Raw genomic sequence first — 16,404 nt, forward strand, 5'->3', positions numbered from 1 at the left:
AATGTTTCCTTTATTTTTTTTTTTTTTTGCCTTTTCTCTTTTTCAGATTATTCAATGTATTTATCACCTTTTTGTTCTATTTATTTGGGGGGGGGGGGTCTTCTTTTCTTTATTTATTTTTTGCTCTCCTCATCCCCTTCCCTCTAGGTACTCCCCACCAACTCCCTTTTTCTCACCCCCCCCCCTCCCTCCCAGCCTCTTGTGTGCAGCCCGGCAGCAATGCACAGCCCTGAGTCTCAGCGGTTCTTCTCGAGTGCAGCTGGCAGCCCCAGAGAGCATTTCTCAGGCCCAGCTAGTGCCACCAGCAGCCAGGGCTCTTCCTAAATTAGAAATCAGATGCACCCATGCGCCATGTTCTTGTTCTCTTGTATTACTGCAGGGTATCTGTTTTTTTTCACAGTTCAGTGAAGCTTTGCTTCTTTACTCCTCTTCTGAATTATGATCAAGAGAAGAGGCTAGGTCCGTTCTTCAGGCCCAGTGCCTACCTCTGCCCAGTTAACTATTCCTTATGTTTTTTTCTACCATAGAGCAGCCTCGGTCGGGCGAGTCACTTGTGGCAGATTTAGGGCTAGAGGCAACGCCTGGTCAGCCAGAATTGGAAACCACCTTGAGTCCCAATGATCGTCCACCACCTCCTTTATTATCAACTATGAGGAACAGTGATGGTTCTACATCTGATGTGGGAATTGGTTCTCAGTCCTTGGTGCCTTCTCAACAGCATCCTGAGGACTCCTCAAAACTTTGTTTGACAAAACTTGCAGTAATAAGTTTTGAGGATGTATGGAAGGCAATCACATGTCTAGAGAACTCTAAGTAAAAGACTGGATGTGGTTAACATTTCTGCAGACCTGGTTTAAGGTCAACTTGCAGCGGTTCAATCTATCACTATTGAGTATGGTGTTAACGTTCAAGCTCTGGAGCTTCTGAATTCATCTGTTCAGGACTTTAAAACTGCTGCTGTTAAAGATAGTGCTTTGATTCACAGGTGTTTAGAAATGTTTGAGAATAGATCTCAGATATTTAATTTGCGTATTTTTAATTTCTCTAGGACTCCCCTTATCTCTCCCATTGAGTTGATGAAGAAATATTTAAAGGAAGGGCTTGGTCTGTCTGAGGACTCTTCCTTCTTTCCTTAAAGTTATTATTTACCCTTTAGAGTAAAGGTTGAGTCTGGAAGGAGAGAATCTCTCTCTCCTATTAATAGTCTTAAGATTACTAATTTTTTTTGGAACAGTCCTCTGAAGAGATTAAGGAAAGGGCCATCTTATTAGTAACATGTTCTTCTGAATTGGAGAAAATTTTAATTTTAGTAATCGTAAATATTCCTTTATGGGCCTTAAAGAGTGGATCTCTCCTGCTGTATGCAAGCAAACACAGACTAGAAGGAAAGTGTTTTTTCAATTCAGAGATATAATTCTAACGTTGGGGGGTCTTTCTCTCTTCAATATACAGCTAAATATACAGTTGTTCTTTCTGCTCAAGATTATATCTTTTTTGAACCTTGGCAGATGAAAGCTATGTTGGATAACAGATCTGTACACCCTCCCACTTCCACTCCCTGAGCTATTAGGTTAGTAGACGAATTGATAGCAGCTCCAAGAACTATGTTTTTCTTTTTTGTATTCTTTTCCGTCTATATTTGCCTCTTGGTGCTCCCTTCGATGTTGTGGACTTGATTTGGGAATTTTTGCTGCATAATTTCATGCTGTTGCTTTCCTTTATAATAATGTGTCTGGCATTAATCCCATGTTTTCTGTAAAGCACGTACGCTTGTATATGAATTGTGTAAAATTATAAATAATGAGTTAAAAACAAAACAACTTCAAGTGTTATTGTCCTATAGTGAAGTTATAAAAGGTTAAACACTTTAGTGCTCAGCCCTAAGACAGTGTACGTACAACAGAAAAACAGACACTGATGGAGGAGTGGCCTAGTAGTAACAACAGCAGGCTGAGAGCCAGAAAGTCACGTTCTGATCCCACTTCTCCTGCTTACTCTTCTTGTGACCTTGAGCAAGTACTAAGACAGGGACAAAAAATGTGTATTATGAAGAGCTGGTGACGACAAAAACAGTAAATGAATTCAAAAAGGCATGGGATAAACACTGCAGATCCCTAAAGGCTAGCTGTTGGTAATAAAGAAAAGGGTGCATGGTGGTACCCTGCACAGAGCGGCAGTTATTACCTTTTACAGAAGGTACGGGGATTACTACCATTAACCGATTAGCCTTGATGCTTTTGAAGCAACTGCAACATTGCTCTCCACTTCAATGGTGAGGGCAAAAAGGGGACTTGGAGTCAGATGACAACCAACAACTGGGCCCCAACTTTTATGGTCTGGGGCATATGTATACAGTAGGACTGCTTCTATGGCAAGTCCAAAAGCAAAGAACATTCAAGCAGCATTATCTGAATTATCATGAAGCCTGTTCATCCCGTAAAAGCATTGCTTGTTATGGGTTTCATAGCTGCTTGATTCTGATTGAAAATATTACTACCTTTAACATAAGGCTTGGGTATCACCTGCACGAAGCAGCAGTTACTACCCTCAACAGAAATATGGGAGTAACCTGCACAGAGCAGCAGTTACTACTCATACTAGACATATTGGGGTAACCTGCACGGAGCAGCAGTTACTACTCATACTAGCCATATTGGGGTAACGTGCACGGAGCAGCAGTTACTACTCATACTAGACATATTGGGGTAACCTGCACGGAGCAGCAGTTACTACTCATACTAGACATATTGGGGTAATCTGCACAGAGCAGCAGTTACTACTCATACTAGACATATTGGGGTAACCTGCACGGAGCAGCAGTTACTACCCTCATCAGAAATATGGGAGTAACCTGCACAGAGCAGCAGTTACTACTCATACTAGACATATTGTGGTAACCTGCACGGAGCAGCAGTTACTACTCATACTAGACATATTGGGGTAACCTGCACGGAGCAGCAGTTACTACTCATACTAGACATATTGGGGTAACCTGCACGGAGCAGCAGTTACTACCCTAATCAGAAATATGGGAGTAACCTGCACAGAGCAGCAGTTACTACTCATACTAGACATATTGGGGTAACCTGCACAGAGCAGCAGTTACTACTCATACTAGACATATTGGGGTAACCTGCACAGAGCAGCAGTTACTACCCTAATCAGAAATATGGGAGTAACCTGCACAGAGCAGCAGTTACTACTCATACTAGACATATTGGGGTAACCTGCATGGAGCAGTAGTTGCTACCATAAGAAACTTGCTGGGTAGACTGTGTGGATCATTTGGTCTTTTTCTGCCTTCATTACTATGCTATTATGTATGTGAAGCCGGACCTCAACCACTCTTCTCCAGTCCTGCGGCACCATTCCTGTTTTCAGGGATCTATTGAACAGGTCTTTCAGTGGACCCGCCAGCATGTCCTTGAGCTCCTTTAGTATGTACTTCATTCGACCCTATGGCCTTGTCCACCTTCTGTTTTCCTAGCTCTTCCCATTCCGCAGGCTTGCGTGGCATGACTAGGTCCAATGATTTTCTGATAATGTTGCACTATAGCCAACCCCTTTCTTTATTGCATTCAGTGACTGCAATCACTTCTTTAAATTTCAAAGGGAGAAGATGTTTTCTTCCATCCTGGAAGTCACACTTACATGTGAGAACCGAAAAGGAATCTCTACTTGAAAGATCACTTTACATGACAAGTAGGGACCTTCATTTTCAGTTTATATTTTATTTTTCCTAGAAATTTAAATGTTTATAACAAAAAAAAAGAAAGAAAACACTGGAAACATGAGTGTTATAACACACCGGAAAAAAAATCAGTGGAAAACAGTCATGTTTCCACTGATTTTTTTGTTATAATGTTGAAATTCCCAGGAAAAATAAAAGAAAACTAAATATGAAGGTCCCTACTGACAGGCCATAGGAAAGAGGTAGATGCAATGAGAGCTCTAAAAATGATCTGTATAACAATGGCACCATCAAGGATTTCTAGCAAGAGGCACAACAGACTTTGAAACTCTCTCTCTCACACACACACCCCTCCTCTTTCTGCTATAGTTTCTTTGTAATATACAAATTTGAACAAAGCTTATGTCGCTTGTACTACAATAAGAATATGTTATATCATCTGCCTTTGAGTGTCCTTTATTCTACGACACTCACTGCTTCTAGAAAGTTGACCTGAATAATTATTACTAGCCTCAAGTGGATCAAAAACTGGCCCCAGGTTTAAGTTGTGACTGTTGCTGGGACTTTGGCTGATTCCTTCCCTCTGCTGAGCTCTAGCAGGAAGTTGCTGCTGCTGGAGAGAGTGGAAGGAGCTCGATTGCATGGCAAAAAATGCCTTCGGAAGAACAAGTCCTTAAAAGAGAAATACTGCCGTCAGGTTGTGGGAGGCTGATCTCCGCCACTGCAGACAATGACTGCAAGCTGGATTGATGCTCCTTAATTGGAGCCACTGTCTCCAGCATCCTGTCCCCAAATAAATTATCCCCTGTACAGGGCACATCCACCAGATGGACATGCACTTCAAGAAGGCTACTCACTTGCAACCGGGCAAGCCTTTGTGCTCCTCTGGAAGCAGCCAAAGTTCTGGCCATAGTGTTGAATGCTTCATATACAGAGCGGATAAGATGCTTTTCACGTATTTATTTATTTGTTTTTATATACCGAAGTTCGTGGAAGACATCACATCGGTTTACAATAAAAATATAAAACATACGGTTCAAAATAATATAATGAAATACAAAGTTTTGTTAAGAGAAACAGTAAAAAGCATAAATAAAATTTTTTATAAAAATTCTAACAGTATAAAACACATCTAAACACAACTATAAAACACATCTAAAATGGCTAACAAGATAGAAATCATAGAAGATAAAACAAAAGATCTTCTCCACATCCTTCACTGCCTGACAGAACTCTGCATTCTCAGGGTCTGATAGTTCCATCAAAGGTGTTTCTTTTGCACACTCATGTAACTACTGCACTGTGAACAACTGGAGAGCAGCAATCCGGGCACTAAGCACAGATCCCTGGAAGACCTTTTTTCCAAACACATCCAAGTATTTGAATCCTTTCCTGAAGTGATCATGAGGACACTTGGCACACCAGCTCCAGAACCACAGAATTCTGTAGCAGCTAGACTACTACAAACCCTGGGGAGGCATGGACCCACCCCATACAGCATGATGTGCACTGTGGAATCCAGAGGTTGGCTGTGGAATCCAGAGGTTGAAGAAACTGAACAAGCCAAAAAACATCTGTTCTCTGCTTTTATTCCTTCCTGATACTGATGGTTGGCATCTCAGCCAGCGTATCCAAAACTCACTAGTAGCAGAAATCCTCTGGAGAGGTATACTGTGTTAAGTCTGAAAGGGGATCTCTGAAGGAATCCCCCATGAAATCTTCATCCTCATCTGACCACAGGCGAACACTGAGCCAACGAAGAGGATGGCTAGAAAGGGGACTTCCGAAGGTCTGAAAAGGAAGTGACTGGCATAGTGAACTAACCCCACTTCTTTCCTTCCATTTCATGAAGGGAAACCTCTGGAGGAGGCAAATCTACTACTTCAGGATGAGGACTTAATCCCAGTGATGGAAGCTCTTAAGGAGACACACACATCTCTGGGGGACTTTGGGCAGCCCCACCGTAAGGAAAAAAATCCTCCATTTTGGATGGAGAGACTCTAGTCTTCCTCTCCAGTCTGCAGGGCTTAAGGAGGCAAAGAAATTCCTCAACAGCTCCGACAGCTTGGCTCTCACTGGTTGATGGACCTTCAGAGGTGGAGATGGAGCTCCGAGAGACAACCTCTTCGGATATCCAGATAAGCTCATTCTCACTAACAGCTGCTGTCAGCAGTGAGGAAGAAGTCGGCACTGTGGCGGTTATATCTATCACAGAAGCAGCTGGTTCTGAGTTGTTCCATGCCAGCTGTGTTTTATGTGAATGTGCCGTGTTTTACCACTGACAGTGAGAACACCTTCTGCAACAAAGCTCCAGTAGCAAGACCCTTAGACTTCTGTATCAAGGCGCTTTGGTCTGACAAAATCAAAGGAGCCACTGCCTGCTGTGGCAAGAGGGAACAAAGCACCCTAGAAAGTGTTCTCTACATTGATGATAGGGATACCACCCTGGTTGGCATTAGGCTCAGGTAAAACAGATGGCTTGGCATCATGGGATTCTTCTACAACATAAAGGACAAAGATACCCGTCCCGTTGAGGTTATTTCCCATGTTAGCATCAATGAAGGGCCTGTTCTGGTAAAGCCCTGCACCAATGGCGCTGACTCTCTCTTCGGTGCCAAGGGAGAGAGCTCAGAAGGAGATCCCTTGCATTGCATGGGCACTCTTTTTGGCACCAGGATCCTGTACTACTGCTAGGACCAATGTTCCCTCCAAGAAATGACTAGGTAGCTGCGTGCACATTTTTTTTTGTGTGTGAGCAACAATTTTTTTAAACCAACTATTTTTGAGTGCCAGTATTAGTGTTGCATTTCTGTGTATAGTACAAAGAGGACTGATGTGAAAGCAGTTAGCATAGCTGGACTTAAAAAAAAGGTTTAGAAAGTTTCTGAAGAAAAAGTACATAAACCACTATTAGTCATATAGCCTTGGGAAAGCCAAAGTTCACCCCTGGTTCTAGAGGTTCTGGATCTATTCTTTGAAATCTTGTCAAGATACTTGTGATCTGGATTGGCTGTTGTGGAGAATGGATGTTGGGCTTAATGGACCTTTGGTCTAACCCAGAAGGCATTTCTTATGGTCAGTGATCCCAATACCTTGCTAAAGGGATTAATCCCTAGTTAGATGTGAGCATCCTAATGTGGCAGAATAATCCCTGGGAGCCACCTGGAAGTTTGACTCCTTAGACAAGCTTTAGAAGAGGGGTTGCTAACCCCACATTCTGATGATGCTCATCCGTGACTAAATCACAGAAAATAACTGAACTGTGGGTTGTTGTGAGCTGGCAAAGTTTTGAAATGTACTGTTAATATTATGCATGCTGAAGTAATGTGGACAATTAAAATTGTGTTATTAGGGGGATATGCAATGTGCTGAAGAGGCTCAGCACTGCAGAAGGTGGGTATTGTAAACTGAGAGGTAGGAAGCTCCCACTGCTAAGCAGATGCTGTTATGACTACATTGCTCCTCCCTTCCCCCACCTACTGCTGCTGCTGCAGGTGGAGAGCAGAGTCCCTGGTTCTGTAGCTCCCAGTGTGTATGTTGGCATGTTAAGAGAATCAACAAATCAGAAATAAGAGATGGAACTGCACATTGGAAAGACATCATAGAAAACACAAGAATATCCAAAGAAAATAAACTAAAATGAATAGACACATATTGTAAGTGTGCCAGCTTGTTAGCTAAAAACTGTTAGTTTATTGTGTATTTAGTAACAGAAGCTATCAGTGTAAGCTCGAGGCAGGGGAGCATGAGGCTTTGTCAGGATGTTGTAGAGACCCTGTACGGAGGAGTTCCTGGCACCAGGGAGTGAAACTCGTGCTGGAGAGGGGCACTTCAGTGAAGAGGCTGGGAAAGCCAGCCAGTAACAGGACTAAGAAAGACATCTGTTGCCAGGAGGGGACATTGGCATTTGCCTGTGCCAGTGTCCAATCACAGCTGTGCTTAGGCCAGTGCTCTGTGCAGCAGCCACTATCAGCCAGACCAAACCAGCATCCCCCCATGGCTGAGGGAACATGGGAGCACAAAGATATTGAAATGTGAATTTTGTAGAGCTTTTGAGAACAAAGACTGTGAGTAGCAAGCTCAGCCTGCATAAACTGCATGTGCAGAATAAATTTGTTGGCTCCTTCCTGCCTGTATATTGGTACTTGCCATGATCAAAACCATGGCTTTAGGGGAAGGAAAGAGACAGTCAACCAAACATGTAACAACATCCCAAGCATATATAATACAGCCCAAGTAAGCAAAGCAGATAACTCTCTCCCCTGAAATCCAATTTCCACTCCAAACACTCCTGCATGTTTAGCACAAAATTCACATCTCTTCTGTAACATATCATCAGAAAACTCCTTAAAAAATGTAAGCAAAAACGACAAAGAGGCTAGCAGCACCTTGTAGATTAACAGATTTACCGAAGCACCAGCTTCCAATGACTAAGGATGCAATTAAGTGGACTCCTGTCCTCAAAAGCTCATGCTGCAACAAACTGATTAGCCTACAAAAAGTGCCACTGTCCTATCATCTTTGCTATTCCAGATTAACACAGCCATGGGCACTGGAATGGAGTGGGATACAAGGGCCATGGCTAGACCAAAATCTGGACCTTCCTGCAGAATTGCTGGAGACCCAGGGACAGATCGAGCAGACAGCAGCTGTTTGGTAGCAGGTGAAGGAAGAGGAGACTAGCAGTGCATTAGCCAAGACTCCTCTGCAGCTTTGAACAAAACAAGAATCTGTATAGCCATGCAATTCAAAGTAGCAGAGGAGGAAATTCCCCAAGACACCACTGCTCTCCTCCTCCAGCCGCTGATCAGCATAGGAAGAAGGATAATTGTAGGGCAGGGGAAGAGAGAAGGTGTTGAGAGAGAAAGAGAGAGCCCAGTGGTGGTAGGTAGGGGCAGAACTGGTTGGTTTGCCACTCTCCCCGTAAAACAAAAAGGTATTATGCTTCCCCTACCCATGAACTCAGCTACCTCTCCGGAAGCTTTTTTTTTGTTTTGTTTTTTTTTTTTAGAAATTCAGTCCTTCTCAGTATCTACAGAAATCAGGGTTATGTAATTTGAACACAGCACTGCCAAGTGTCAATACTTATGCAGCTTCATAACAAACTTGTCAGTTCTTTTTTGCATACTGGGGATATGGGCACAGGTATTTATTTATTTAAAGGTTTTTTATATACAGCGGAACGTTTCAAACATTACCTCGGTACAGACCAGAGCTAATGAAACCGGACCTCCTCCTCCTCCTCCACATGGTACACTCACAGCAACTCACACTACGGAGAAAGCCCTTGAGTGGGACGTTTATGATACTCCTATAGGATGCCGGTGCGTGTGTATATGTATTTGGGGAGAGGGGAATATTTGTTACAGTTCCCTATTTTGAAGTTGTCTTGTGACTAAATTAAGACATGAGTTTATTAGCAGCCCCTGCGCGAACCTCTCTATGGCCCGGGACAAGTTTCTCTTTCCTGGGCAAGACATGCCAAAGGCCGGCACTTATTTCGCTAGGCACCTGTAAAGTGAAGGCAGGAGCCGCTTCCCTGGCGCGGCTTAGCCTATACAGCACCCAACAAGTTTTCACCTTGTACGACAGAAATACAACAGAAAGCACCAGCGTCTACCCATTTCCCCTCACCTCCACGAAGCCGTAGCTCCACTCCCGCTGCGACATGTCTCCCTGTAATCAAAGGCAAGCGAGAAGCAGCAGCGTCCGTGGCGCTCCGGCACAGGAAGTGACGCCATCAGCAAGCGCAAGGCGGGCAGAGAGCGCTCTGGGCCCTAGAGGTCGGCGCGCGCCCCCAGCAGTCCGGAGGAAAACTACGGCATCTGGCTGCGCAGAGGCCGTTCAATGCAGCGTTGCTGATACCGGCGGCCGGCGCCGATCATCTCAGACCCGGTCTGGTGACCTAATGGCTGCTTGAGTTTTCATGATTTTCCCAATAAATATGCATGAATACATTTGCATACAGTGGAGCCAGTAAATTGTCATACGTTTGGGTTTCTCCGAGGCTGTGGATTCAGTGATAGCGTCTAACAAAGGAGGGTTTGTGCAGGAAGGAAGGGTCCAGCAACTTTAGGTCGTATACACAATTTCACAAGCAAAAATACTGTAGGTGGGACTTTCTATTAATAGTCTCGATTCTGCATCTCCCCAAAACACAAGGCACTTCAATTTATTGGTGTTGCATTTGCCCACAGTCCTAGGTATGCTGGCTCAGTACCACTAGTAATGGCTTCTCCACACTGATTCAATATGATGGTGCTCAGGCATAGGCACTTCTAGCACAGATGTTGCTCTTGGTCCTGTTACTGACTGGACCTTCCAACCTCTTCACTGAGTTGTTTCCCCCTCCCCAACACAAATTTGTCTATTTAAGTGTATGGCCCTCTCCTTTAAAGAGATCCAGGCTCACAGTTGCAGAGCTTCAGGCTCTCCTGCTTCTAAGGTAAATAGTTTCTAACTGCCTCTAAATGCAAAATAACTAATAACACAACATGTTAAAGCCCAATGTAATAAGACATGAGTAAAACATATTTCTATTTATTTATTTAAAAATTATACTGCAAATCAAGAATTTCTAAACAGTTTACTAGAAACATACATAAAATGTAATATAACACAGATATAAACCAAATGAATTAGGAAACCTGGTTATTTCATTTCCATGTGCATGTTAGAGAATCTCCCAATTTACGTGTAAAAGCCATGTAACAGGATTTTAAAAAGCACTTTAATCTGAAAATGTGCACACAAAAATACAAACCCATTGATTGCTATCTCTTCTCTCCAGCCTCTTTGGTCACTTTTTCCCGCTCTGTCTCGTTATTCATTTTTTTGCCTCTCGCCCTCCCTTTGCATACTGTCTCCTCTATATACCCTCACACCCATCTTCCTCCTGATATCCCCCCCCCCCCTCCACTGGCAGGAGGAAAGCAGCAACAGCAGCACTTTTTTCCTCCAACTGCCTGCTTCCTCCTCTGCTGACTTTACTATAAAGTTTGTCTATGCAATCCCAACAGGTCCCACAGATCTCTGACTTCATAGTGAGCTGCTAAAGGAAGAAGCAGGCAGTCACAGGTAAGAAGTACTGCTGCTACTTTCTTCTTTCCAGTGGGATTGTGCTGGAAGAAGATTGGCCATCAAAGCAATTGGTTCAGGAACCAACAAGAGAGGGAGTTATTTTAGATTAATTCTTAGTGGAACGCAAGATTTGGTGAAAGAAGTAACGGTGATGGGGCCACTTGGCAACAGTGATCATAATATGATCAAATTTAAACTCCGGCGCATCTCAGCGGCGTCCATTTCGGCGGCCTACATCGCGGCGCCCACCCGCACCCTACCGCTCCCTCCTCCCTGCCGAGGCTTGCGCGATCGGCGCGGCCCATCCGGGGCAAAAGCCTGCTCACCAGTCACTCGAGGTGAGCCGTGCAGGAGAGACGGGAGGCAAAGGACAAAGATTTTGAAAACGAAACCAAAACTAATCAGCCACCCCAGAGCTGAGAGCCAGCAGGACGCAACGTGGTGAGTGAGCCGCGCCCCTAAGCAGGCAGCAGGCCTATCAGAGGGCGGCTACTGCCCCCTTTAAACTCCGGCGCATCTCAGCGGCGTCCATTTCGGCGGCCTACATCGCGGCGCCCACCCGCACCCTACCGCTCCCTCCTCCTCCCTGCCGAGGCTTGCGCGATCGGCGCGGCCCATCCGGGGCAAAAGCCTGCTCACCAGTCACTCGAGGTGAGCCGTGCAGGAGAGACAGGAGGCAAAGGACAAAGATTTTGAAAACGAAACCAAAACTAATCAGCCACCCCAGAGCTGAGAGCCAGCAGGACGCAACGTGGTGAGTGAGCCGTGCCCCTAAGCAGGCAGCAGGCCTATCAGAGGGCGGCTACTGCCCCCTTAAACTCCGGCGCATCTCAGAGGCGTCATGCGCCCGGCGTCGCGCGCCCGAAGGGGCGCGACCTAAGGGGCCTGGGGCCTGCCCCTTAGCGCGCCCCTTGGAGCGTCCCTGAGCCTGGGCCGTTACCCACCTCATCCTTTCATTCAGCGACCACTCTTCCACCCATTCAACCTCCAGCTGAACACACAGCAACACATCCAGTCTCCAGCAGCACTCATCCAATCTCCAGCAGCACTCATCCAGTCTCCAGCAGCACTCATCCAGTCTCCAGCAGCACTCATCCAATCTCCAGCAGCACATCCAATCTCCAGCAGCACTCTTCCAATCTCCAGCAGCACTCATCCAGTCTCCAGCAGCACTCATCCAGTCTCCAGCAGTACTCATCCAGTCTCCAGCAGCACTCATCCAGTCTCCAGCAGTACTCATCCAGTCTCCAGCAGCACTCATCCAATCTCCAGCAGCACACCCAATCTCCAGCAGCACTCATCCTATCACCAGCAGCACATCCAATCTCCAGCAGCACTCATCCTATCACCAGCATCACATCCAATCTCCAGCAGCACATCCAAGCTCCAGCAGCACTCATTCAGCCTCCAACAGCACTCATCCAATATCCAGCAGTACTCATTCAGCACTCATCCAATCTCCAGCAGTACTCATCCAGCCTCCAGCAGCACTCATCCAGTCTCCAGCAGTACTCATTCAGCCTCCAGCAGCACTCATCCAGTCTCCAGCAGTACTCATCCAGTCTCCAGCAGCACTCATCCAGTCTCCAGCAGTACTCATTCAGCCTCCAGCAGCACTCATCCAGTCTCCAGCAGTACTCATTCAGCCTCCAGCAGCACTCATCCAATCTCCAGCAGCACACCCAATCTCCAGCAGCACTCATCCTATCACCAGCAGCACATCCAATCTCCAGCAGCACTCATCCTATCACCAGCAGCACATCCAATCTCCAACAGCACATCCAATCTCCAGCAGCACTCATTCAGCCTCCAACAGCACATCCAATCTCCAGCAGCACTCATCCAATCTCCAGCAGCACTCATTCAGCCTCCAGCAGCACGCATTCAGCCTCCAGCAGCACTCATCCCGCACCGATCCAACCTTTTCCAACTATGCACTACCGCCCACGCAACTACAAATCACTCATCCCAATCATGATCTCCCCCACTACACAATTCTTAGGTCTCACTCTATTCACCATCATCCTTTTCAACGCACAATCGCTCACCAACAAAACTCTGATACTCAACGACATACTGCAGGACACAACCCCAGACTTTTGCGCCATAACAGAAACATGGCTCAAATCCACCGATATAACCCTCATTAATCAACTACCAACACAGACTTACGATTTCTTCTCCATCCCTAGACAAAAAAAAAGAGGAGGGGGTATCTTCTTAGCTGCAAAAAAATCCTTAAGGTTCACACACCACCACATCAGTACAGCTACCAAACTAGAACTAGGATTGTTCAAATCAGAACATCTCCAAATCCTTCTAGTCTATGCCCCTCCAGGATTACTAGAGTCAGATGCCTCACCTATTATCGAAACCATAACTTTACATCTCAATCTTGACTCCCCTGCTATAATCCTGGGCGACTTCAACTTACATGTTGACAAAGTCCCCCTTTCAACAAACTGTGAAGCTTTCCTCACCGCAATGTCAGCGATGGGTTTCAAACAACAAATCAACAAACCCACCCACAAAGCAGGCCACACGCTCGATCTCTTCTTTACAAACTCTGGTATTTCCCTTACAAAACAACCAAATTGCAAAAAAGTCCCATGGTCTGACCATTCGCTAATCTCCACCAGCTTTTCTTTACCAAGATCAGACTCCAATCTTAACTCAAGAACCTCTTTCCTATACAGAAAACCTTGCACCTCGGAACACCTCAGCAACCTCCTAACCTCAGATCTACCACTTATCGATGTCTCTACGCCCAACTCTGCCCTTCAATCCTGGTCCAAAATAACAAAATCTATAGCAAACACTCTCTGCCCACTGACAACCAAAATAAGGTCGTCTAATGCATCCAAAAGACAACCCTGGTTTAATGATGAACTGCGAAAGCTCAAACAACTACTTCGGCAGAAAGAAAGAAAATGGCGCAAAGCCCCTTCACCGGCCTCACTATCTGACTACAAACGCTCACTCCATCTATACAAAAGTAGCACGCTGAAAACCAAAAGAGACTATTATGCCAGGAAGGTTCATCATCTCATCTTTGACTCAAAAGCTTTATTCGCCTTCGTTTCCAGCCTCACTAAACCTGTCATTCCAGATATCCCACCCGAGTTAGCCCAGACTAAGGCAGATGAACTGGCTCTTCATTTCAACAAAAAAATATCTGATCTCCTTAATCAGCTGATTACAAACACTACTGCTCCAGACAACTCATATCTCCCCCAAAACAAAGACATACAGCTAAACGCCTTCGAACCCATTACAATCACAGAGATACATTCGGTGTTAAAGAGAATGAAACCGTCATCACACCCATTTGATCAAATCCCTTCTAAAATGCTTCTTCTCATCCCTGACACTATAGCAAAAACCCTGGCAGAAATCATAAACTGCTCCCTATCACACGGTATCTACCCAGATGACCTAAAAACTGCCTCAATCAAGCCTCTGATAAAAAAACCAAATCTAAACGCATGTGATCCCAACAACTTCCGCCCTATTTCCAACCTCCCATTCATAGCTAAAATCATGGAAAAATTGGTAAACACCCAACTATCCAAATACCTAGAGGACCACAGTATTCTGTCCCCAAACCAATATGGTTTTCGCAAAGCCGCAAGCACCGAAACACTACTACTCTCTCTCACGGACTACCTCATTTCTGGAATTGATAAAGGCCAAACATTTTTACTAATCCTCCTAGACTTCTCGGCGGCCTTCGACACCGTCAATCACGCCCTCCTTCTAAAACAACTGGCAAACATTGGATTGACAGGTGCTACACTAAACTGGTTCAAAACATTCCTAGAAAACAGAGGATATAGAGTCAAAATCCACAATAAAGAATCCCATTACCACCCTTCTAACAGAGGAGTGCCGCAAGGTTCATCACTTTCACCCACGCTCTTTAATGTGTACCTGTTACCACTATGTCAACTTCTTACAAAATTAAGCCTGAAACACTTCCTGTTCGCAGACGATGTACAGATCGTGATTCCCATAAAAGAAACAATCTCAAAAACAATGGAATTCTGGGACAGTTGCTTATTAGAAATTAAACTTCTCCTCACCAGCCTAAACCTCGTACTCAATGCTTCGAAAACGGAATTCCTGCTCATATCACCGGAAAACAATAACTCACTTCCAAAACCACCCACACTCCTTCAAACAACCCACGTAAGAGATCTAGGAGCTATCTTAGACAATCGTCTCAACCTCAAAACATTCATTAACCATACCACCAAAGATTGCTTCTACAAATTACATATTCTGAAAAGAATTAAACCACTTTTCCACGCTCAAGACTTTAGAACAATCTTGCAAGCAATAATCTTTTCTAAACTAGATTATTGCAACTCATTACTACTAGGCCTCCCAGCTTCTTATACCAAACCCCTTCAAATGGTTCAGAACTCTGCAGCCAGAGTGCTTACAAATTCCAGGAAAATTGACCACATCTCCCCCATCCTCAAAAACCTCCATTGGTTACCTATCCACTATAGAATCATGTACAAATCCATCAACATCATATACAAGACCATTAACCAACACACACAACTCGATCTACAAATACCACTTAAAAAATACACTTCCGCCAGACCCATCAGGGAATACTACAAAGAGTCACTCCAAATTCCAAATGCCAAAACCTTCCAACATAAATCCTTGAGTCTCAGAGCCTTCTCTTCAGCAGGTCCATCTCTTTGGAACTCTATCCCGCCGGATTTGAGACAGGAACCATGCTCTCTAACATTTAGAAAAAGACTAAAAACTTGGCTTTTCAAAAAAGCATTTCCAAGCCTTGAATAAAACCTCCACTCTTCAACACAAACTCGCATGCAATAACTGGATCTAAATAAGAATCCAACTACCATAAACTTACGCACATCATTACCTGCGGAGTTTTATCATATTATTATCATTCACTACTGTGTCATATTTATTCTCTTGGTTACTTATTTTACCGTTTCATATTTATGTACTGTCCCATTTATTCACATAGGCTTATTTATTCACTCCGCTATACTACTACACTAATTGGCTGAAATGTAAATATTGCATTGTTCAATCTCTCCCCTCTTCCAGCTCCAAGTTAATTTTCCCTGTTTTATTGTTTTATTGTAACTTTCTCACCCTTCAATTGATTCTCTGTATTTAAAGTTCACAGTTTTTATTTATTTATTTAGGGATTTTATATACCGATTTTCTTGATACAGATCAAATCAACTCGGTTTACATAGAACGATAGTACATTAACAGTAACTAGTCAAACCTCAAAAGAGGAGACAGATTAGGAGCAGAAGGTAAAAGTTACATTATAACAATGGTGGATAACTTGGAATTGGAAATGAAGAGACAGATAATCAAAGTAGAGAGATATAACAGAGAGAAGGGGGTTGAAGCCAACCTCAGGAGAATAACTCTAGCATTATAACGTGATTATATGACATTCTGCTAGTTATTGAAGTACAGCTGATTGAATAATATCTTAGTAGAATATATTCTATTGGGAATATTGTTATCACGTTACCTTATGCTTTTCACACATTGTTAATTGTAAACCGGGTTGATGTGATGCCAGTCATGAAACTCGGTATAACAAAAACAATAAATAAATAAAT

At 44.2% G+C, this 16,404-nt stretch overlaps 1 protein-coding gene across 2 annotated transcripts in view; it reads right to left on the reverse strand.

Moving 5' to 3' along the window:
* Window positions 1–9,480, reverse strand: part of PLRG1 (pleiotropic regulator 1) — a 126,850-nt gene extending 117,370 nt beyond the window's left edge. For both annotated transcript variants that reach the window (XM_029611979.1, XM_029611894.1), the window contains exon 1: window positions 9,326–9,480. In XM_029611979.1, the coding sequence (XP_029467839.1) occupies window positions 9,326–9,361 (36 nt within the window). In that variant the 5' untranslated portion in view covers window positions 9,362–9,480. The remainder of the gene's footprint in view (window positions 1–9,325) is intronic.
* Window positions 9,481–16,404: the final 6,924 nt, after the last annotated feature.

This window comes from Rhinatrema bivittatum, chromosome 1 (assembly GCF_901001135.1).
Source record: "Rhinatrema bivittatum chromosome 1, aRhiBiv1.1, whole genome shotgun sequence".
Lineage (NCBI taxonomy): Eukaryota > Metazoa > Chordata > Amphibia > Gymnophiona > Rhinatrematidae > Rhinatrema > Rhinatrema bivittatum.